The sequence below is a fragment of the Thamnophis elegans genome, chromosome 4 (genome assembly GCF_009769535.1).
Source record: "Thamnophis elegans isolate rThaEle1 chromosome 4, rThaEle1.pri, whole genome shotgun sequence".
NCBI lineage: Eukaryota > Metazoa > Chordata > Lepidosauria > Squamata > Colubridae > Thamnophis > Thamnophis elegans.
Window position 1 is genome coordinate 137097426 of NC_045544.1, and position 23541 is coordinate 137120966.

The following is a 23541-nucleotide window of genomic DNA, read 5'->3' on the forward strand; positions in this document are numbered from 1 at the left end:
TCTTGTCCTGCCCTCGGGTGCTTTGGAGAATAGCTTGACTCCCTCTTCTTTGGGGCAGCCCCATAGATATTGGAAGACTGCTATCATGTCTCCCCTAGTCCTTCTTTTCATCTAACTAGATGTTCCCTCTGCGACTCTAGCCACTAAACGGTTGTCCAGATGTCGTGGTTTCGTGGTCCTTCTGAGATGCCCACTCAGACCCACACGCAAGGTAAGCCAACCTGGCCACAGCAGGAGGGAACAACTGCCGAGGTTTCAGAAAATAAAAGGCAGGGTGCTTATCTAAGCAATAACCACCAGTGACCGCCCTGCCCTGCAGCAGAACAGGAAGGCAAAAAAAAGACATCAGAAAAGCCGATTCCAATTTGACCCAATCCATTAGTCTGTAAATATCAAGCCTGAAACCGCCATGCCGCTCCCTTCCTTTCTGCGCTAAGCATATTTGTGAATTTTTCCTTCGGTAATCTTTTAACCTTTCCCATGCCATATCAGCTGTCTTCTCCGTCCATTAGTGCTAATGGCCTTGCTCTCACATAAGCTGTTAGGGCTCATTACGGAGTTATCAGGTAACAAGAGAAAACAGATGCCTGCTTTTTTGCCTTAAGGTTGTTTTAAAAGTGACTTGTGCCACTTTGTGACTTAAAGCAATAGCAATAGCAATAGCAGTAGACTTACCGGTATATACCGCTTCATAGGGCTTTCAGCCCTCTCTAAGCGGTTTACAGAGAGTCAGCATATTGCCCCCAACAATCTGGGTCCTCATTTTACCCACCTCGGAAGGATGGAAGGCTCAAATAATAATAATAATAATGGAAAAAGTACACACTTGGCCACCTTTGGAATACGGCATTCAGTTTTGGTCGCCACTATGTCAAAAAGATGCGGAGACTCTAGAAAGAGTGCAGAGAAGAGCAACAAAGACGATTAGGGGACTGGAGACTAAAACCTATGAAGAACGGTTGCAGGAACTGGGCATGTCTAGTTTAATGAAAAGAAGGACTAGGGGAGACATGATAGCACTTCCAATATCTCAGGGGCTGCCACAAAGAAGAGGGAGTCAAACTATTCTCCAAAGCACCTGAGGGTAGAACAAGAAGCAATGGGTGGAAACTTAATCAAGGAGAGAAGCAACTTAGAACTAAGGAGAAATTTCCTGACAGTTAGAACAATTAATCAGTGGAACAGAATTTGCCTCCAGAAGTTGTGAATGCCCCAACACTGGAAGTCTTTAAGAAGATGCTGGATAGCCATTTGTCTGAAATGGTATAGGGTTTCCTGCCTAGGCAGGGGGTTGGACTAGAAGACCTCCAAGGTCCCTTCCAACTCTGCTGTTCTATTCTAAGTATCAGTGTTACTGTGCGTGAAGAAGTTCAGGGCTTTAAATTTGTGTCTGGCATGTTAAAAGTACATTCTTTAGGGGGGGGTTGGGGAGGGGAGCTGTGAAAATCCTGAATATCAGCCTTATTTTTTGTTACACTCATAGGGCTGGAAGGGACCTTGGAGGTCTTCTAGTCCAACCCCCTCCGGGACGTTTTTTATTATCCTAGATAAATGGTTGTCCAATCTTTTCTTGAAAACCGGCACCTACAGGTAGTCCTCGACTTACAACAGTTCACTTAGTGACCACTGAAAGTTACAACGACACTGAAAAAGTGGCTTATGACTGTTTTTCACACTTATGAGCATTGCAACAGCCTCACGCTCAAGTGATTTATATTCGGATGCTTGACAACTGACTCAGATTTATGATTCTCCCGGGGTCACGTGATTCCCTCTTGTGATCTTCTGACAAGCAAAATCAACGGGGAAGCCAGATTCACTTAACAACCATGTTACTAGTTTAACAAATGCCTTGATTCGCTTAACAAATGTGGCAAGGAAAGTCGTAAAATGAGGCAAAACTCACTTAACACATTTCTCACAGCAACCTAAACCTTGGGCTCAATTGTGGTCGTAAGTTGCGGGTCGCCTGTACTGTTGACTCCTTCAGTGGCTAAAGAAAACTTCCTCACATTATGGCAAAAGAGAACACAGACAATACTCCTCCCTCCAACTATTTTCCCCACAACAACAATGTGAAGTGAGTAGAGCTGAGAGTGACCTGGACTAAGGTCGCCTGCTTTCAGGCTTTAGCTGGGACTGGAACTCACAGCCTCCTGGCGATTGGCCCCAAATCACCCAGCTGGCTTTCATGCCTAAAACAGAACTAGAGCTCACAGTCTCCTAGCCATTGGCCCAAAGTCACCCAGTTGGCTTTTATGCCTGACAGAACTAGAACCCACAGTCCTCTGGCGATTGGCCCATAGATAGATAGATAGATAGATGGATGGATGGATGGATGGATGGATGGACGGACGGAGATGACAAAACAAATTGTGTGATACAGTCCCATACTCCCTCCCTCCCGAAATACACACACTGATCCATATTTGTCTTGACCGATACAAAACCTGTGATTTTTCCACACATTTAACACAAGATTGGTTGGCATCCATAGTCATCATTATGGGATACACATTTTCCCCACTTTTCAAACTGTTGCTTGTTTATTCTAAGGAAATGGCACATTCTCTCTGCCTTTTTCTGTGGGTTGTTTTGAAGAAGCCGGTCAAATCCCACCAATTGAAAACTTCGAATGTCCAATTCCTTTCTTGCAAACCACCATGTCTTCTCCCAGAAAGTGAGAAAGTGATGAAGTTATAATAAGCACGGCTTCAGAAACCCAGGAGGGGATGCAATTTTGCAGTTAAATGACAATGTTTCTCGTGTTTAACTGAATTTACAGATATAAATTTAGAACGTATGAGCTGGAAGGGACTGTCACCCAATCTAACCTTTGACTCAGTTCAAAAATCCACCAAAAGGTACCCGACAGAAGGCCAACGCCAGCACAGAATTCCTGAATTATGGATCTATGTGTCACACTTTCCTACCAGACTGTAGAGGGAAGAGGAAATGGCCTTGAAGAGAAGAAAAAGCTGCTGCCAAGGAAGGCAATGGTGAGAGCCTATTGGGTGCATCCTCAAAACTGGGAGACTGTGAGTTCTAGTCCTTCGAACACAAGCAGTCCAGGACTTACAACCATTCATTTGTTCAATGTCAATCCTGAAGGGAACCTGGCTGGGGCCATCTTTTAGGCTTCAGGGTTGCCACTAGGTGGGGTGGGGAGGAATAGTTAACTGGGGTTTGCAGTCGAAGCAAAAGGTTTTCCTGAAGGAACCAAGGTCATTCCAACAGGTGGCTGGAAGAGGAGGAGCGAAGTAACCAAGCAACTGGCCAGCACCTTGACTGAACTATATGACTGATGACTTGGGGAAAAGGGGGAAGACTTTCACTTTTTAATTAGGTGAAAACCATGGGAACTTTCAGAGTCGGTTTTCACCAGTTGTGCCAAAATGATCTATCCAATAAATTTGTTCTTTGAGGAATTTACCTGCCTCTGAGTTCGGCTTTCTATGGGTGCATTACTTGGAACACTGACATTACACCGACTCTGAAATCGAAGTTATAACAGCACTGAAAAAGTGACTAATGAACATTTTCACACGTTTATGATCTTGGTCATGTGATCAAAATTCGGCTGGTTGGCAACTGACTCATATTTATGACCGTTGCAGTGTCTCTGGAGTCCTGTGATCACACCTTCTGTCAAGCAAAATCAATGGGAAAGCCAGATTCACTCAACAACCATGTTACTAACTTAAAAGCTGCCGTGATTCACTTAACAACTGTGGCAAGAAAAAGGTGATAAAATGGGGCAAAACTCACTTAACCATGGCCTTGCTTAGTAACATACATTTTGGGCTCCATTGTGGTCGTAAGTCAAGGACTACCTGTATTGGAGCTAGGATTTTAAAAGCCATCGTCCACGTCTTCTATCTGGGTAGGTGGCTTGCAGCTGATGCCCACAAAGGTACCATTTTTTACTCTTTAATCTTACCCAGATGTTTTCCATAGGATTTCCATAGTCAGAAACATGATTTTTTTTAAAAAAGGCATGTGTCCTCATGCTGTGAAAATATATATTTCTTCATTCACATTTATATTTATGTCAAAATGGTGGCCCTCCAGATGTTGTTTCAGCCTTGATCATTCCTGACCACCGGCTCTGTCGGTGCTGGGCTCCTATCGTGCCTGTGGGTTTTCTGGATAACCATTTTGGGAGTGAATGTTGGATTAGGTAGAAATTATGTTCCTGTTTTATAAAAAGCCCGGCTACATTTAAGTTCCTACCCATTTTTTTTTCCAGGTGAAAATGTCTTTTTAATGTCGTTGTAATTGGTTTGTCAAGTTTAACTGTTAAGATTAATTGTTTACTGTTTAATTCTTTATTTTATTGTTACGAAACCTGTAGTTTTCTTATTTTGGCCTGTCTCTCTTTTGAGGAAAGGGGAATTATACAACTGAAATAAATGCTTTTGGCTATAGAGGTAGTCCTCAACTTACAGCAATTCATTTAGTGACCGGCCCTGAAAAAAAGAGACTTAGCACCGTTTTTCACAGTTGCAACCTTTCCAGCACCCTCACAGTCATGTGATCAAAACTGAGATGCTTGGCACCGGGCTCCTCTTTATGACCGTTGCTGTGTCACGTGATCCTCTTTTGCAACCTTCTGACAAGCAGAGTCAATGGGGAAGCCGGATTCGCTTAACAACCGGGTCACTCACTTATCAACTGTGGCGAGTCCCTTAACAACTGTGGAGAGAAATGTCGTAAAATGGAGCAAAAGCTAAGTAAATGTCTCACTTAACAACAAATTTTTGGGTTTCACTGGGGTTGTAAGTCGAGATCTACCTGTACAACAACCCTGAAATGAAAGTCAGAAAAAAAACGACTTTTAAATAAATAAATAAAAGTACATTGTCATGTCGGCCACGGAAATGGCTACTGATAGACTCACTTTGGCTGCGCTGATGACTGTGGCTGTGTAGGACTGAATGTTATCGCCACAAGCTCCGCCCCGGGACTGATGGCAACGAATCAGCTGCAAGAAGGAAGCGTTTGCATTAGGTCAAGTCAACCAATCAACAGCAGACCAATCAACAGCAGACCAATCAACAGCAGACCAATCAACAGCAGACTCTTCTGGGCCTGGGATTCTCCTTCCACCTCGTTACAAGCAGTCCTCGACTAACAACAGTTCTTTTAGTGACTGTTTAAAGTTACAACAGCACTGAAAAAAGTGACTTTTGGATCCTTTTTCTCACGACTATTGCAGCGTCCCCGTGGTCATGTTACCAAAAGTTCTGATGCTGGCAACTGGCAGGTACATATGACTGTTGCGGTGACTCAGGGTCACGTGATCACGTTTAGCGACCTTCTAGCAAGCAAAGTCAACGAGGAAGCCGAATTCACTTAAGAACTGTTTCCTAACTTAAAAGCTGTGGTGAGTCACTTAATACCTGTGGTGAGGATGGTTGTAAAATGAGGCCTAATTCACTTAACAACTGTCTTGCTTTTAGCAATGCAGTTTGCAGCTCAATTGTGGTGGTAAGTCGAGGACTTGGATTATAGCAAGACCAGCTACTCAAGGGTACCTTCAATCCTGCCTCTACAATTAGCATCTTAATAAAATATTATTATATCATCCTCCCTCTTTCATTCTCTCTGTCTTTCATTCTCTCTTTCCTTCTCCTCTCTTTCATTCTCTTTAATTCTCTCTCATTCTCTCTCTCTCATTCATTCTTTCATTCTCTCCTTCATTCTCTCTCTCCCTCTCATTCTCTGTCTTTCATTCTCTCTGTCAGCCTCTGCTTCGCTACTTGCTTTCGGCTGCCATTGAAACGGGGAGGGGGAGGCATGGTATTTGGGAGGGGAAATTTTAAGTACAGGAGTGATTGTAAAAAGGGAGTTTTTTTCTCACCATCTACTGCGCATGCTGCAGATAGTGGAGTCACCCGCCAAGACCAACTGTCCGGCATACCAACCTGGTGATGCTTTTCGAAGATGGAATCCACATGACACCTGAGGGTTGTGCGGATTGGACTATGGGATGGGGTTACCAGGGGGAGGGAGTTGGGTCACATATTGATATGTATGATTTCATGTGCTTTTGCCTCAGATCTTGTTTTGCTTAGCTGCTATCTACTCATAACCAGTAAAGGTACTCTTAATTCTGCAAAAATGGAGTTGAGTGGTTTCTTTCTTGGTTACTGAGGGAGGCTGCCCTGACACTCTCTCTCAGTCATTCTCTTTCATTCTCTCTTTCATTCTCTCTCTCTTTCATTCTTTCTCTCTCATTCTCTATCATTCTCTTTCATTCTGCCTTTCATTCTCTCTCTCTATCATTCTCTTTCATTCTCTCTCTCTTTCATTCACTCTCTCTCATTATCTCTCATTCATTCTCTTTTATTCTGTCTTTCATTCTCTCTCTCTCTGTCATTCTCTTTCATTCTCTCTCTCTTTCATTCTTTCTCTCTCATTCTCTCTCATTCATTCTCTTTCATTCTGCCTTTCATTCTCTCTCTCTGTCATTCTCTTTCATTCTCTCTCTTTCAATCATTCTCTCTCTCATTATCTCTCATTCATTCTCTTTTATTCTGTCTTTCATTCTCTCTCTGTGTGTGTCATTCTCTTTCATTCTCTCTTTCATTCTTTCTCTCTCATTATCTCTCATTCATTCTCTTTCATTCTGTCTTTCATTCTCTCTCTCTGTCATTCTCTTTTATTCTCTCTCTCCTTCATTCTTTCTCTCTCATTCTCTCTTTCATTCTCTTTCATTCTGCCTTTCATTCTCTTTCTCTCTGTCATTCTCTTTCATTCTCTCTCTCTTTCATTCATTCTCTCTCATTATCTCTCATTCATTCTCTTTCATTCTGTCTTTCATTCTCTCTCATTCTCTCTGTTTTTCATTCTCTGTTTTTCATTCTCCTCTTTCATTCTCTCCCCCCCCCCTCTCTGTGTGTGTGTGTGTGTGTGTAAGAAAGTCCTGTTTATTGCTGCATTCTTTCCTCCAGCCAGATTGTCCAGAGCAAGGCAGGAGATGGTGCCAGCAAATGAGCCCATACAAGCAAACAGAGGCAGGAAAGCAACTGGAACAAATATTTCTCTCTCTCTTTTATCAATCCAAGCAGCTATTAATAGTTTTGTAGAGTTGTGATTCATGAATTTCTCAAACCTACTTCTGGGAAGTCTTTCCTTCCCATTAGGGGGATGCCGTCCAAGTTTTTGGAGGCCCCTGAAGCGCTGGGACTTCAGATTACACCGCCCTGATGTATGGCAAGGAAAGTAAACTACAATCCTCATAATAAAAACATCAAGAGGATATTTGGAAGTCAACCATCCTTACACATGTTCTTTTTCTACCACATCTGTCTGTGTGTGTGTGTGTGTGTGCGTGTGTGTGTGTGTGTGTGAGAGAGAGAGAGAGAGAGAGGGAGGAGAGGAAGGGAAGGGAGGGAAGGGAGGGGAGGGAAGGGAGGGAAGCAAAGGGAAGAGAAAAAAGAGGAAAGGGGAGAAGAGCAAAAAAAAAGGAAAGGAAAGGAAAGGGAAAAAAAGGAAAGGAAAGGAAAGGAAAAGGGCCAGATTTAAATCAGTAACAAAATTTGAACGGATTCCTTACCTTGTTTTCCGCATAGGCCAGCCACCGACTTCCTAGAGCTATGGGGTTCATATTGGGCCCTGGACAAGGATAGCAACCTGAGGACAAAATATGCAAAAAATGGCATTATTGGAATGGAGCTAAAGAAGTATTTCTTCTCCACACAAAACCCTTGCCTTGGAATAAAAGAATCCACATGCCTCATCCTCTTATTTAGCACAAGCAACTTTTTTTTGTAGCCCAAGTTGAGATTTTGGATAAATAAATCGAGCAGAAAGCAGGACCCTACACAAAGAACTAGTAAGAAAAACAAGTCCCCATCAATCCAGGCAGGGTGTGTATAGACAGAGAGCAAACCCCATTCCCTTCTAGCACTGATGATGTTACGTAGGAAGGTAATGAAATGTCTGCAAGAAAACAACCAAGCTCAGAGAACACGAAGAGCATCACATTTGGTCCTTTCCCAATGGGGAATAATGGGGAATAATGGGAAAAGGTGTTATGTTGTCCCCCTGATTTCTTTGAACTGGTGAAACCATCTACAGCTGTATTAGAATTGGGAAGCCTGGAATGAATGTCAACCGATTAATTAATGTGGCCTGATGTATTTTTGGTCTAACATACTCTACAGATATACCCATTTACCTGCTATAGGTAAACTAAAAGAGACACTGTGGCTCAGTGGCTAAGATGCTGAGCTTGTCAATCAGAAAGGTCGGCAACTCAGCAGTTCGAATCCTTAGCACCACGTAACAGAGTGAGCTCCCGTTCCTTGTCCCACCTTCTGCCAACCTAGCAGTTCGAAAGCACGTAAAAAATGCAAGTAGAAAAATAGGAGCCACCTTTGGTGGGAACAGTGTTTTGTGAGCCTTTGGCATTTAGTCATGCCGGCCACATGACCACGGAAACATCTTCGGGTAACGCTGGCTCTTTGGCTTTGAAACTGAGATGAGCACTGCCCCATAGAGTCGGGAATGACTAGCACATATGTACAAGGGGAACCTTTACCTTTATAGATAAACTAAACCACTGTGTTTTAAATTATGGTTTTAAAAAATCTGATACCTCTGGATAGCTGAAGTATTCTGAAGCTAGCATTGGGAGATAGTTAGCAATAAATACTGTTCATTCATTCAAATTTATATTTCCATGCAGCTCACTCTTAGTGACTCCAGGCAGCTTACAACAATATCAACCTAATATAAACTAATAATAAAACAAACCTCCACTCCACTCCCCTGGCCTCAGCAAACAAACAAGCCATTTGATGGGCTCCATCCCACTCTGGGGTCACCAGGCCCATTGGCAAAACCAGGACCTTGTTGAAGTGGGGCTTAATCTTACTTTTGTAGGGATGATGTTCCAGAAGGAGGGAGCTACCACAGAGAAGGGTCTTCTTCTTGGTCCCGCTAGATCAAGGGTGTCAAACATAAGGCTGGATCCGGCCCGTGGGGGCCGTATTGGAAAATGTAAGGCGCCAGTGTGAAGAGGAAACATGCTAGCAGTTTAGGAAGTGGCATCAAGTTGGCCATGCCCACCCAGCAGCCACGCCCACTGAGTGGTGTCAAGCTGACTACGCCCACTCAGTCAGCCATGTCCAGTGAGTGGTGTCAAGCTAGCCACGCCCACTCAGTCAGCCATGCTCAGTGAGTGGTGGCAAGCTGGCTACGCCCACCGTCAGCCATGCTTAATGAGTGGTGGCAAGCTGGCCATGCCGACCCAGTCAGCCACGCCCAATGAGTGGTGTCAAGCTAGCCACGCCCATCCAGTCAGCCACACCCAATGAGTGGTGTCAAGATGGCCACACCCATCCAGTCAGCCACACACATCCCGGCCCCTCTGAGGTTAACGACAGCCCTGGTAGTCCCTCAATGAAATTGAATTTGATAGCCCTAGATGCGCTAGATGGACCTTCCTTAATTAATTAATTCCTTTCAGCAAGCTATATCTGGGGGAGGGGAGGTGACCGTCTCTGGGAGATAACCAGCATTCTTTCCTTTCTAAGTTATGGAACGAAAGATCAAGGATGCTTTTTGGAACACCTATCTTCCATGACTTTGGGGGAGGGAGTCTTGACAGACCTCTCAATAAGTTTTATTTTATTACCCAAACCAAAGAACATAAGTTGATTCACCTTCTCATAACTAATGTCTCGTCTTTCGCTGGTGGGTTATAAATGGAAAACCCACTGCTTTTATGATTAATAATCACAAGCTTTTGATCAGGATTTATTTCAGCAGTCATTTAATATCATCATCATCATCATTTAACAACCCCATAATCCCTTGCGGGCTGGAGTCTAGGCAACTGAATGGAGCTAGCAGGGTGTTTATTGGCCAGATGCCCTTCCTGTCGCCATTGCAGAGTTTTGTTCAGCAGATATTTTCTCAGTGTGCCCACAGAGAGAAATATCTGCCTCTACCTATGATCGAACTCATAGCCTCTTGATTGTGTGGCGAGAGCTCCACCTCTAGGCCACCGCACCACTCCGTTCAATACTATGTCCTGGTCAAAATATCCCCAGTCACATGACATAAATGAATGAGGTTCAGGACCAAGTGCAGATATTTCTGATTACTTGTCCCAAAAGTTCTTTTTCCCAAGGCAACTGGATTTTCTTGGCCTTCTTTTAAAAATCTTTCGCTTCTCATCCAAGTTGTCTTGCTTAGCAATTAGAACTGAGGAAGCTTCTTGGAGGAGAATCGAAACGTTTTCGAGGGAGAAAACCAAGAAAATCCTGGTTGGGCCAACCATGACCTGGATGGTTGAGAACCTCCACAGGCCTTCCTGGTTCCTGACGGTGAGAACAATTAACCAGTGGAACTGCTTTGTCTCTAGAAGCTGTGAATGCTCCAACACTGGAAGTCTTTAAGAAGATGTTGGATAGCCTTTAGTCTGAAACGATATAGGGTTTCCTGCCTAGGCAGGGGGTTGGACTAGATGACCTCTGAGGTACCTTCCAACTCTGCTGTTGTATTCTATTCTATTCTATTCTACTCTTCTATTCTATTCTACTCTACTTTTCTTCTATTCCATTCTATTCTGCTCTGCTACGCTGCGCTCCTCTCCATTCTATTCTATATTCTTCATTCCAATACCTATTCTATTCTATTCTCCTTAACTTCTTTGAGGTTCACCAAGGGGAACTGGTCACAACTGGAGGCACATTCTTCACTCCATAGAGAAGCCCCGAGTTGCACCAGGCCAGACCCCGTGGTAAAAACCCAGACACTCTGCGCCAAGCAGGATTTCCATGGCAGAAACACCAGCAGTTTAATTGCTTTTTAAACTTTATTGATGTGAAATGTGCCCGCTGCCTTTCTCGCCGGCGACATCAAAAAAACTCTTAACAAAAGACAAAATTTCAAAATGCCTGCTGCTGCTAACAAAAACATGGAATAGCTAAAAGGCAAAAGAGATTCCTAAACTAAGAGTAGGGGACCAAGTAAGGAACCTAGAAACTTCAAAGGGGTTACTGATACGTTTGGACGGAACGGCTCCCACCCGAAAGGTTTTTATGGAGTGTTGGGAAGCTAAAAATAAAGACTCCCGAGGAAGTGACTTTTGATGTCTGGGGGAGATAACCGAAAAGGCTGTGTCTTGCACAACCACTTGTTTCACTTGAGGGTTGAGAGGGCAGAATTAGCAAAGGAAGTTGAAGCAGCACACAGTGTATTCTGGGGTGGAATTAGCCAACCCCACTCAGATCATTGCATTTATTATCAAAACACCACCATTACTTTCTATATAAGTATCATGTTCGAGAGCAACCATCCCAGTTAGAAGGAGGGATCAAACAGGGAATTAGTCTGGACTCCTTACGTAGGCACAAGAGGGAAAGGGGAGATTCCTGAGAACAATGTAGTAGCTAGTTCGGATGTGCCCGACATGATCATGATGATGATGATGATGAGGAGGAGGAGGAGGAGGAGGAGGAGGAGGAGGAGGAGGAGGAGGAAAGGAGAAAAGAGGAGGAGGGGGAGGACAATGTCTGTAGAGCCCTTTGTGTTTTCTCTGCTTAGTGGTTTTCTTGCAGATGTTTCATTACCAAACTTGGTAACATCATCAGTGCTAGGAGGAGTGGAGTTTGGGGGCAGGAAGAGGAGGAGGAGGAAGAAGAAGAGGAGGAAGAGGAAGAACAGCCTTCACATACTGAAGTCTCACTTGTCCATCACCTTCAATCCTCCAGTCTATAAGCTTCAGCCCTTATGATTGCTCTTCCTAATCTAAATCAAATAACTGGACATTTGGTCTGCTTAATTGTCGTCCCCCCCCCCCACTGGACATACATCCTGATGCAGCATGAAACGTTCATACGTGTTCATTTAAAATGGAGAGAGGAGAAAACACTCACCGGCTGCAAAAATCCTGAAGTTAGAATTCTCTACTTTGGACAAGCCTATATATCATGATATTGAGTCTACAGTGAGCTGAATATAACATGTGGCCCATCCAATGTAAGTCAATACATACAAGGCTAACTTACATCCCTTCGTTTTTATGTGGCTCTTAAAACGTAGGCCATCCATCATTGCCTTCTTCCACTTAAGATTGGTTTTGGGTTTCTTACACAGTTCCTTTTTGCCCTTTTAATGAAAATGCCTATTTTTCCTTAAAGTTACCTCTCACGTTTGGGCTGAGTGCTAATGAAACATTTTACCTGAATTCTTAACCTAACCTTGTAATCTGGCAGTAACAAAAAAAAAAAAAAGATTTATAGAGTCTGCCACATCCTCCCAAGGCAGAAACGGCTCTTCCTTTTTTCTCTTTTTTAACTGCAATGGATAAATGGTGCTTTTGGCAACCGTGTTATCCAGCCACTTTTTGCAAATCGCTTTTTTTTTTTTTTGCAAATCTATGGATCCAAACGCCTGTTTTGCAAATCTACATCTAATTGTGGCCATGAAATGCTTTAGGGGAGTGAATCCGCTGATAGCAATAAAAAACGCTGGCGCATTTGAGACCATTCCAGTATTCCAATCAATGCCAAGGAAAAGTAATTAACACGTTTTATAACCGGGCATTTGCAAAGATGAACAGAGTTGATAAGTCAGGCAGCTTCAGCAGCGTTTTTTGAAAAAAAAAAAAAAAAGAACTCTCAAATGTGTGTCCCTGGATTGCATCATCCAGCTATTCCGGCCAGTAGTCATAGATGAGGGGAACTCCGAGTTTAGTTTGTACAATCTAGTGATCCAGCGGTTCCAAAATCCATGGGAAATGCATCTCGGATTAATCATTTGTTTTGGAAACTAGAAGAAGCTTTTATGCGAGGAGAAGAAGAAGTACAAGGTGCAAGATGCCACGTATAGTCCTCGACGTACGACCACAATTGAGCCCAGAATGTTTGTCGCTAAGTGAAAATTTGTTAAGTGACTTGTGCCCCTTTTTAACGACCTTTCTTGCCACAGCTGTTAAGTGAATCCCTGAAGTTGTGAAGTTTGGTCACGCGGTTGTTAAGTGAATCTGGCTTCCCCCTTGACTTTGTTTGTCAGAAGGTCACAAAAGGGGATCACGTGACCCCCAAGACACTGCAGCCATCATAAATATGAGTCAGTTGCCAAGCATCCGAATTCTGATCAAGTGACGGTGGGGACGCTGCAATGGTCATCCGTGTGGAAAAGGTCCTAACTCACTTTTTTCAGTGCTGTTGTAACTTTGGACGCTAAATGAACTGTTGTAAGTCAAGGACTACCTGTGCAGATAATCCTCAACTTACAGCTGTCCATTTAGTGACCGCTCAAATTTACAACATCACTGAAAAAAGTTGATTTATGACCACTTTTCGCACTTATGGCCATCGAAACATCCTTGTAGTCATACAATCAAAGTCACTTGGCAATTGACTCATATTTACGATGGTTGCAATGCCCCAGGGTCATGTGATCCCCTTTAGTGACCTTCTGATAAGCAAAGTCAAGGGGGAAACCAGATTCATTTAACAACCACATCACTAACTTCACAACTTCAGGGATTCACTTAGCAGCTGTGGCAAGAAAGGTCGTTAAAAAGGGGCACAAGTCACTTAACAAATTTTCACTTAGCGACAAACATTCTTGGCTCGATTGTGGTCGTATGTCGAGGACTACCTCTAAGTGGCATCTTGCACCTTGTACTTCTTCGTCTCCTCGCATAAAAGTTTCTTCTAGTTTCCAAAACAAATAATTAATCCGAGATGCATTTCCCATGAATTTTGGAATCGCTGGATCACTAACTTTTAAGTTAGTATGACTAACTTAACAACTGCAGGGATTCGCTAGCAGCTGTGGCAAGAAAGGTCGTAAAAAGGGGCTCGACAACTGCCTCGCTTAAGCAAATCTGGGGCTCAGTTGTGGTCGTATGTCGAGGACCACCTGTAACATCAAGGCTCTTTTTTTTCTTTTAAAGTTCCAGAAGCCTCTGGCGTCTTGCTGTTGGCCAAAGCAGCAGGTCAGCAATTAGATGCTTATTAACATGTCAAGTTGTCTTCTGCTGAGCTTAAGACACTCAGCCGTCCATTCTGCCTATTGCACCGGGCAGCATTTCTACAAGGTCTTGGGAAGTGCTTGGTTGAAGTGCTTCTAATTTGGACATCACAGCAATTCAATCTGAAATCAATTTTTCAAGCTGGACAAATGCTCCAGACGATCTACTATCAATGGGAATGGAGGGTGAAGGAACTATACGGCCATCTTCCAATATTTGAGGAGTTGCCACAAAGAAGAGTGGGAGTGGGGGAGTCAACCTATTCTCCAAAGCCCCAGAAGGCAGGACCAGAAGACACAATGGATGGAAACTAATGAAGAAGAAAAGCAACCTGGAATAAAACAGAAACTGCCTAACAGTGAGGACAATTAACCAGTGGAACAGCTTGCCACCAGAAGTTGCAGCTGCTTCATCACTGGAGGTTTTCAAGAAGAGACTGGACAGCTACCTATCTGAAATGGTACAGGGTCACCTGCTTGTGCAGGAGGTTGGACTAGAAGACCTCCAAGGTCCCTTCCGGCTCTATTCGGATTAATTGATTGAGTAAAGGAAGACCAAATGAAAAACCAAAAAGAGACATGGGAAGACAAAGTAATACATGGCCAGTACATTAAAAAAAGTAACAACCAAAGCAGATAACAATTTCTGAGACCAGAGCAGTGTATGGATGGTTTATCTCTCAGGCAACTAAGGACAAATTTCCTAACAATGAGAACAATTAATCAGAGGAACGACTTGCCTCCAGAAGTCATGGGTGCTCCAACACTGGAGGTTTTTAAGAAGAGATTTGGCAACCCATTGCCTGAAATGATATAGGGCAGGGGTCAGCAACCAGCAGCTCTGGGGCCACATGTGGCTCTTTCATCCCTCTGCTGCGGCTCCCTGTCACCAATCGGCTGCACAATTGATAGGGCTTTCAGTTAGGACAGTGTTTCTCAACCTTGGCAACTTGAAGATTTAGTATTTTTTTAGTATTTTATTGGAATTTATAGGCCGCCCTTTTCCCTGAGGGGACTCAGGGCGGCTTACAATCAAAAAAGGGGGGGGGGGTTGCAAATACAAAAACAAAAACAGTAGGTGAATAAAATAAGACAATAAAAACACAACTTGCATTCAACATTCAACACTCGGGTGGGGCGAATTAGGAACTTATCCCCAGGCCTGACGGGATAGCCAGTTCTTGAGGGCTGTGCGGAAGGTCTGTACGGTGGTGAGGGTGCGAATCTCGACGGGGAGGTCGTTCCACAGACTTCAACTCCCAGAATTCCCCAGCCAGCATTCTGGGAATTGAAGTTCCTCTACTTATCCTAACACTGAGTTAGGATAAGTAGAGGAAAAAGGATGCCGCACTAGAAGACTCTATGGTGGGGTAACCAGACTTCCGGTGGGCAAAGGAAAAAGGATGCCGCGCTAGGAGGAGACTCTATGGTGGGGGGATCCAGACTTCCAGTCGGCTCCATAATTGAACGGGGGGGTGGGTGTCCTCTGGTTAGGACCTTTGTGGCTCTTTGAGTGTTTAAGGTTGCCAACCCCCGATATAGGGTCTTTTGCTTGAGCAGAGGGCTGGACTAGAAGACCTCCAAGGTCCCTTCCAACTCTGCTACTCTGTTAAGAGAGGTCTTCGGGGATTTTTGGCCTGCGCAACAGATGCCGTGCCTTGTAGCGTGTTTCAGATTCCCACCAAAATGACAAATCACCCAAACTGCTACGGTTTACAGAACCTCAGGCGCCGAACGGCACTAGGGCCCACAGAAGTAGCTCTCAAACATACGATGAGATCAAAGATGTTTTTCTCTTCCCATAAAATCCCTCCCAGGGCTGGATAACCCAGCCAAAATGGTCACAGATCAAGACCGACAGAGGTGTGGGATGGGGAAAGCGTAAATAAAGGATCAGAGGGAACGGTACAGCACTGTTTATGGGCCCACAGACTGATAAACAAACTGCGGAGGACTTTTGACTAATATTTTGTTTATTCCTCCAAAACAACACAGACACACACGCATCAAAAAAAAAAAGATACATTAAAAGATGTTTATAAAGAGCATAAAGTAACCAAGTTTTGCCATTGTGTTTACAAAGTCCCCTTTGAGATGAAAAGCCTTACAGAGATGTCATCATTCACCCACCCGGCCCATCGCATCTTCTATTGTTCTGAAGCGTCTTCCTGTTAAGACCCACCCTTGAACCCCTTCCCAAGGATTCCTAACAAAACCCGGCTGACTCCTAGTGCCGTCTGGCAAGAGATGTGATGGGAAACGGGTATTTATGCTGCATGCAGCCGACCCTCTTCCGACAGACCTGCAGCTCTTCAGCAGCTGCGTCACTCGCGACCTCAAACTTAGAATAGTTGGAAGGGACCTTAGAGGTCTTCTAGTCCAACCCCCTGCTTGGGCAGGAAACCCTGTACCATTTCAGACAAATGGTTGTCCAGTGTTGGAGCATTCACAACTTCTGGAGGAAAGTTATTCCACTGATTCATTGATCTCATTGTTAAGAAATTCCTCCTTAGTCCTAGGTTGCTTCTGTCCTTGATTAGTTTCCACCCATTGCTTCTTGTTCTACACTCAGGTGCGTTGGAGAATAGCTTGACTCCCTCTTCTTTGTGGCAACCCCTCAAGTACTGGAAGACTGCTATCATGTCCCCCTTAGTCCTTCTTTTCTCTAGACTGGGCATATCCAAATCCTGCAGCCATTCTTCATATGCTTTGGACTCCAGGCCTTTAATCATCCTAGTTGTTCTTCTCTGCCATCTTTCTAGATGTAATATAATACATATATTATAGCAATAATAATACCATTTCCCTGAAAATAAACCCTTCCTGGATAATAAGCCCAATCGGGCTTTTGAGTGCATGCACTAAAATAAGCCCTTCCCCCCGCTCAAAATAAGCCTCCCCGAAAATATTGCAACACAGCAGCAGCCCTGAGGTGACCACGCTTGCCTCCTCCTGCACCTCAAAAATAATAAGCCCTCCCCGAAAATAAGGCCAGGTGCTTATTTTGGGGGTCAAAAGACGGTACATATTATTATATATTTGGGACAGAAGCAGAGATCTTCTCCATCCAAAGCAGAGCTTCCTTCTCTCCCTTCTGATCCTTCCTAGCCACTTCCCTCCCTATACAGGTAGTCCTCGGGATGTGACCACGACACAATCCAACATTTCCACTGCTAAGCTAATCAAAGTAATTGTCCCAAAGATGTTTTGTCCAAAGGCAACCGGACTTTGTTTTTTCTTGAAGACGTTTCGCTTCTCATTGCATTATTTATAACCGTTGCAACTTCCTGATATCAGACAATCACCATCTGTCACCTTCCCAGCTGACTTCTAACAAGCAATGGGGAAGTCAGATTTACTTAACGATGACATGGTTCTCTTAACGACAGCAATGATTTGGAAGCACTGGAACCTGTCAGGGTTCCAAACAGCACCCAAAATTAAATCAGAGTCCAAGGCAAAGTATTGCTCAAAGTTCCAATTTATGAAGAGAGACATGTGGCACATCTGGGAAAACCCAAATCTGAAAGCTTCCCAGTTTTCCCCACCCAGTTGAAAGTTCAAGATCTTGCCCCCACACCCACAAGCCCATCCCATGGTCCAATCTCCCATTGCCATGCTGGCAGTTCCACCCATCCAGTTCCGGTCAGGTGCAGAGGTGCAAAGACAAAAGATGGCCTTGGCTTTCTAGAAAGAAAGTTGTTATGGCTACCTATCATCTAACTCCGTACAATCCCCCCTCCCATTTTCCCACAATAGAAGAAGGCATAGTAGAATAATAGAAAGTGTGGCAGTTCAAAGATCCAAGAGAAATAATGCTACAGGCCTGACACAACCATGGTTAAAAAAGATCATAAAACTGGGCCTGACTTAACAACCACCCTGCTGAAAGAACAGAAATTCTGAAACTCTCCGCTGTCGTTGTAAGTTGAGGACCATCTATAAACCAAAAGAATGAACTGACCCAATGGTGGTCAGAGCCAGCTGGTAAGAACCCTGAGCCTCCCCATCAAGGAGCCAAGCAAGGCTGACATAATTTATGGCAGGTCCTGATGAGAATCAGGTCTGTGTTTTGTCAGCCTAAAACTCCCGGGGGCCTAGCTGAGAAGTCAGAGAAATAGACAGAATTCCTCCTCTGATGACCAACCAATTAGTCACTCCCAATTGGAAAATAGGAAGGTTACTCAGACAATTCCCACGCTTGCCCTCTCCAGAAGCCAGTTTTTCCAAGTGAAGGATTTTCCCAATTTCCCCCAGAAAAAAAAAAAGAAAAATGCTGAGAAACAGCTGGACTAGGGCTACCTGATCTGGAATGCAAACATCTGGGCAATCACAACGCTAAGAAATGGCCGACAGCTCATTGGGTAAATTGTCTATGGAGACTCTCAGTCATCCAGGTCATGGTTGTCCCAAAGGAGCTGAAGAAGCTTCTTGGATGAGAAGCAAAATGTCTTCAAAGAAAAGTCCAGTTGCCTCTTAAAAAAATGCACCTTTGGGATAAGTGTGGAGCTTTGTACAATGCAGTCTTTTCAGCAGTTCCAAGAAGGATCCACACCCATTTGCATCACTCAGGTGACCCTGGGAAATAAACCTCCAGGTGGCCTCAACGATTCTCTAAAAGGATGCAAATGACCAGCTGTCTGCAAGGAATGTAAATCCTTCCCTTCACCACCACCCAGTCAGAGCTGAAGAAGCTTCTTGGAGGAGAAGCGAAACGTCTTCAAAGAAAAAACAGAAAGTCCAGCTGCCTCTTGAAAAAGTATCTTTGGGACAACCATGACCTGGGTGACTGAGAATCTCCATAGACCCTGTGGGGATGCTGCATTGGATGTAAGTGTGAGGACCGGTTGTAAGTCAAAGACTATCAGTATTCCTGATTTCTGGAGCCCAGAGAAGCTGCCAGGCCTGTATCACACCGGATAAGTTTCCGCTGTTGTAGGAACCCTGTTAGACCCAAAGATATTTTTTTTTAAAGGCAACTGGGTTCTTAATTTTTTCCTTGGAAAATATTTCACTTCTCATCCAAGGAGCTTCCTTAGTTTTAGATGAGAAGCAAAACATTTTCAGGAAAAAAAAACTTTTGGAAAGCATCTTTGGGACAACGATGACCTGGATAATTGAGCACACACACACCCCAAAAAAAGCTGGAATTAAGATTGCTGGCAGAAATATCAACAATCTCAGATATGCAGAGGATACCACTCTAATGGCAGAAAGCGAAGAGGAGCTAAAGAGCCTCTTGATGCGGGTGAAGGAGGAGAGTGCAAAAGTTGGCTTGAAACTCAACATTAAGAAAACCAAGACCATGGCATCCGGCTCTCTCAACTCCTGGCAAATAGATGGGGAGGAAATGGAGGTAGTGACCAATTTTATTTTCCTGGGCTCCAAGATCACCACAGATGGGGAACTGCAGGCAAGAAATCAAAAGACGCTTGTTCCTGGGGAGGAAAGAGATGGCAAAGCTAGACAGCCTACTAAAAAGCAGAGACATCACTCTGCCAACAAAGTGTGTATAGTCAAGGCTGTGGTTTTCCCAGTTGCAATGGATGGCTGTGAAGGTTGGATCATAAGGAAGGCTGAGTGCCAAAGAATGGAGGCCTTTGAGCTCTGGTGCTGGAGAAGACTCCTGCATTGAGTCCCTTGGACTGCAAGGCCATCCAACCTGTCAGTCCTAGAGGAGATCAACCCTGACTGCTCTTTAGAAGGCCAGATCCTGAAGGGGAAACTCAAAGGCTTTGCCCACCTAATGAGAAGGAAGGACTCCCTGGAGAAGAGCCTCACGCTGGGAAAGATGGAGGGCAAAAGAAGGGGATGACAGAGAAGGAGGTAGCTGGAGGGAGACACCGAATCAGTCGGCGTGAGCTTAAATGGACTTCAGAGGATGGTAGATGACAGGAAGGCCTGGATTGTCCATGGCGTCGCGATGGGTTGGACATAACTTTGCAACTAACAACAACAACATAGACACGCTCTAAACAAATGTAGTGTTGGAAGCATGCACATCCAACCAGCATCCCACCCTCTGTGACAAAGGCAGTGGAAACTTCAAAACGAAACAGGGCAAACAAAGTTGAAAGTGCTTTCCTAACCAAAGACAGCCGTCCTGGGAGGGGACACAACCAGCCAGCCATGCCAACCCAGCCAAATCTTAGCACTCAAACCGATCCTGTCCCTGTTCCACTTTTTCATTTTGAGCAAGCTGAAGGAGTCGGACTTCCTCGGGAGCTTCCAGATGATTTTTTCTTCTTCTTCTTCTACCACTGCCCTGCCCTAATCGTGGAGTTTTAGAGCATGAGGTTTTCCATTCATAATTCTCTTTCATTACTCTAACCATCTTCTATCCCATTTTTCCCCCTCCCACAGGAAGGAAAATTATATCAGGCAAGAAAAAAAAATGGAACCCGTGATTTGTTAAGATTACAAGCCCTCCATTCAGCAATACTGCTTCACGGCAATTCTCCAGAAAATACTATCTACAGCAGGGGAGTCAAACTCAATTTCACTGAAGGCCGCATCAGGGTTGCGTATGACCTCAGTGTATATATGGGGGGGGGGGGGCATGGTCAGGGTGGGTGTGGCCTGTTTGACGTCACTCATCAAGGTTCCATTTTTGGCCGCCATGGCCTCCTGCAGCCCTTTGCCAGCGAATATGGAACTTAGGGGGATCGAGCACGGGCCACCTGGGCTCCTTTTTCGCTGGCAGAAGGCTGCAGGAGGCTGTCGCAGCTGAAAACAGAGCCAAGACGGCTCGCGTGTAAAACAGGGCAAAATTCACCTGACAAATGTCTCACTTAGCCACAGAATTTTGGGCTCAATTGTGGTCGTAAGCAGAGGTGGTATTCTGCCAGTTGGGACCGCTTTGCCCGAACCAAGAGCAGAAATTGTGGCTGGCCCCACCCACCCGTCCCAGCTCTATGGAATCCCAGTTAGGCACTTTTTTTAGCCAAAGCACATGCGCGAACGTGTGCACGCTTACATTTACGAACCAGTGGGGAAGGTAAGTGAATACCACCCCTGGTCGCAAGTCGAGGACTAACATGTAGTGGGGGGGGTCAACATGCAGTTGTTCACCTCGATAGGGGGTCCAAGCTAAATCCCACAAGCAGAGGGAGGGGGGAGGGGGAAATTGGCACCAGCTCTGCATAAATAAGTAATGGGCCTATACAATTCAACCTATGGAGAGCAGAATCATCATTTTTAATATAGCCCGGAGTAAGCGCACTGCCTAAATTCTTCAAGAAAAATAGCCACTTCAGGGACTCAGCTCCATCCCATCAATAGAAACTTGGTGCCAGATAATGGCTTTAGTCATTGTCTTCCTCCCCGGAGACCAGGAGAAAAAACATCAAGGGAGGTTGACAAGATTTGGAGAAAGGGAGCCATCGCTCGTGATTATTGGACGCAAAGTTGCTGTCATGTCACAACACTTAGCTGCTTGTCCACTTTCAAAGAAAGGGGCCATTTTCCTTCCATTATTTTCTGCCGAGTAAACACATTTGGGGGAAGACGTCGTCAGGAGGAAGGATAATACAATACAATAATACAATAGCAAAGTTGGAAGGGACCTTGGAGGTCTTCTAGTCCAACCCCACACCCCCCGGTATATAGGAAACCTATACCGTTTCAGACAGATGAATATCCAACATCTTCTTAAAGACTCCCAGTGTTGGGGCATTCAAACTTCTGGGGGCAAGTAGTTTCACTGATTAATTGTTCTCACTGTCAGGAAGTTTCTCCTCAGTTCTAAGTTGCTTCTCTCCTTGATTAGTTTCCACCCATTGCTTCTTGTTCTACCCTCAGCTGCCTTGGAGAATAGCTTGACTCCCTCTTCTTTGTGGCAACCCCTGAGATATTGGAAGACTGCTATCATGTCTCCCCTAGTCCTTCTCGTCATTAAACTAGAAATACCCAGTTCCTGCAACCGTTCTTCATATGTTTTAGTCTCCAGTCCCCTAATCCTCTTTGTTGCTCTTCTCTGCACTCTTTTCAGACATCTTTTCTACATCATGGCGACCAAAACTGAATGACGCTGTCATGGTGAGGAACAGGGACAAGCCTTTTTCTGAATTGTCCGCTTTGGGTCCCATCCTTTTACTGCACAACAAGGCAGTTTTGCAAAAGGATAAAGGAAAAGTTGCATTCTGTTTCTACCTCTTGCTCAGTTTAACCGTAAAGGCAAGTCCTCGAGTTCATTTAGGGACCGTTCAAAGCTATAACGGCACTGAATCTCCACCCTTATTTTCCAACCATTGATCAAATAAGTTCCATGTTTAATCACATTCTGCATCTTCTTTCCTTTTGATTTTCAGTCCATTTCTGCACAATCTAAAGATAAAGGTTCCCCTCGCACCTACGTGCTAGTCGTTCCCTACTCTAGGGGGTGGTGCTCATCTCCGTTTCAAAGCCAAAGAGCCAGCGCTGTCCGAAGACGTTTCCCTGGTCATGTGGTCGGCATAACTCAATGCCGAAGGCACACGGAATCCTGTTACCTTCCCACCAAAGGTGGTCCCTATTTTTCTACTTGCATTTCTTATGTGCTTTCCAACTGGGACATGTAACGAGAGCTCGCTCCGTTAAGCAGCACTAGGGATTCGAACTACCTTTCTGATTGACAAGCTGAGCGTCTTAGCCATTGAGCCACCGCACCCCATTCTGCACAATCTAGTATCCTCTTAATTATCTCTTCCTCTTGCGGTGTTTCTTCATTTTTCCAATATTGTACAAAAATAATCCTAGCTGCTGTTAGGATATGTATTATTAAATACATACTTTTCTTATCATGTTTTTCTGATATTATCTCTAATAAAAACGGTTCAGGTTTAAAATCTACGTGTTTCCCTATTATCTTTCTAGCCATTTGTGTAAAATTTTTGCCCATTTTTTTTTTTTTTTTTGCTTTAACGCAAATTCACCTCATATGATTGCTCCTTGAACAACTGCCTTACTTAGCAACAGACATTCAGGTCCCAATTGTGGCCATAAGTTGAGGACTACCTGTACAACTGCCAAACTAAGAGGAAGCACTCTACATATAGTCCTCTACTTAACAACCATTTAAAGTTACAAGGCAATGAAAAAAGTGACTTGTGATCCTTTTTTTCACATAACCGTGGTAGCATCTCCATGGTCACATGATCAAAACTCAACCGATTGACAACTGGCTCATATTTATAACAGTTGCAATGTCCCGGGGGTCACATGATCCTCTTCTGCAACCTTCTGACAAGCGAAGTCAATGGAGAAGCCAGATTCACATAGTGACTATGTCACTAACTTAACAACCGCAGTGATTCACTTAACCGCTGGGACAATAAAAGTTGTAAAACGGGGCAAAACTCACTAACAACTGTCTCGCTTAGCAACAGAAATAGTGGGCTCAATCGTGGCCATATGTCGAGGTACTAATGAGGTACTAATACTAATAAGGTACTAATACCACTCTATAAAGCCTTAGTAAGATCACACCTAGAAAAACTGCATCCAGTTTTGGTCACCACACCATAAAAAAGATGCTGAGACTCTAGAAAGAGTGCAGAGAAG

The 23541-nt window shown here is 44.3% G+C and overlaps 1 protein-coding gene across 1 annotated transcript in view; it reads right to left on the bottom strand.

The window, feature by feature from the left end:
• The window catches only part of BCAS3 (BCAS3 microtubule associated cell migration factor), a 448094-nt gene that overhangs the window by 335854 nt on the left and 88699 nt on the right, over positions 1–23541 (bottom strand). The window contains 2 exon segments of the mRNA XM_032216614.1: positions 4901–4984; positions 7562–7638. Of these exon segments, the coding sequence (XP_032072505.1) occupies positions 4901–4984; positions 7562–7638 (161 nt within the window).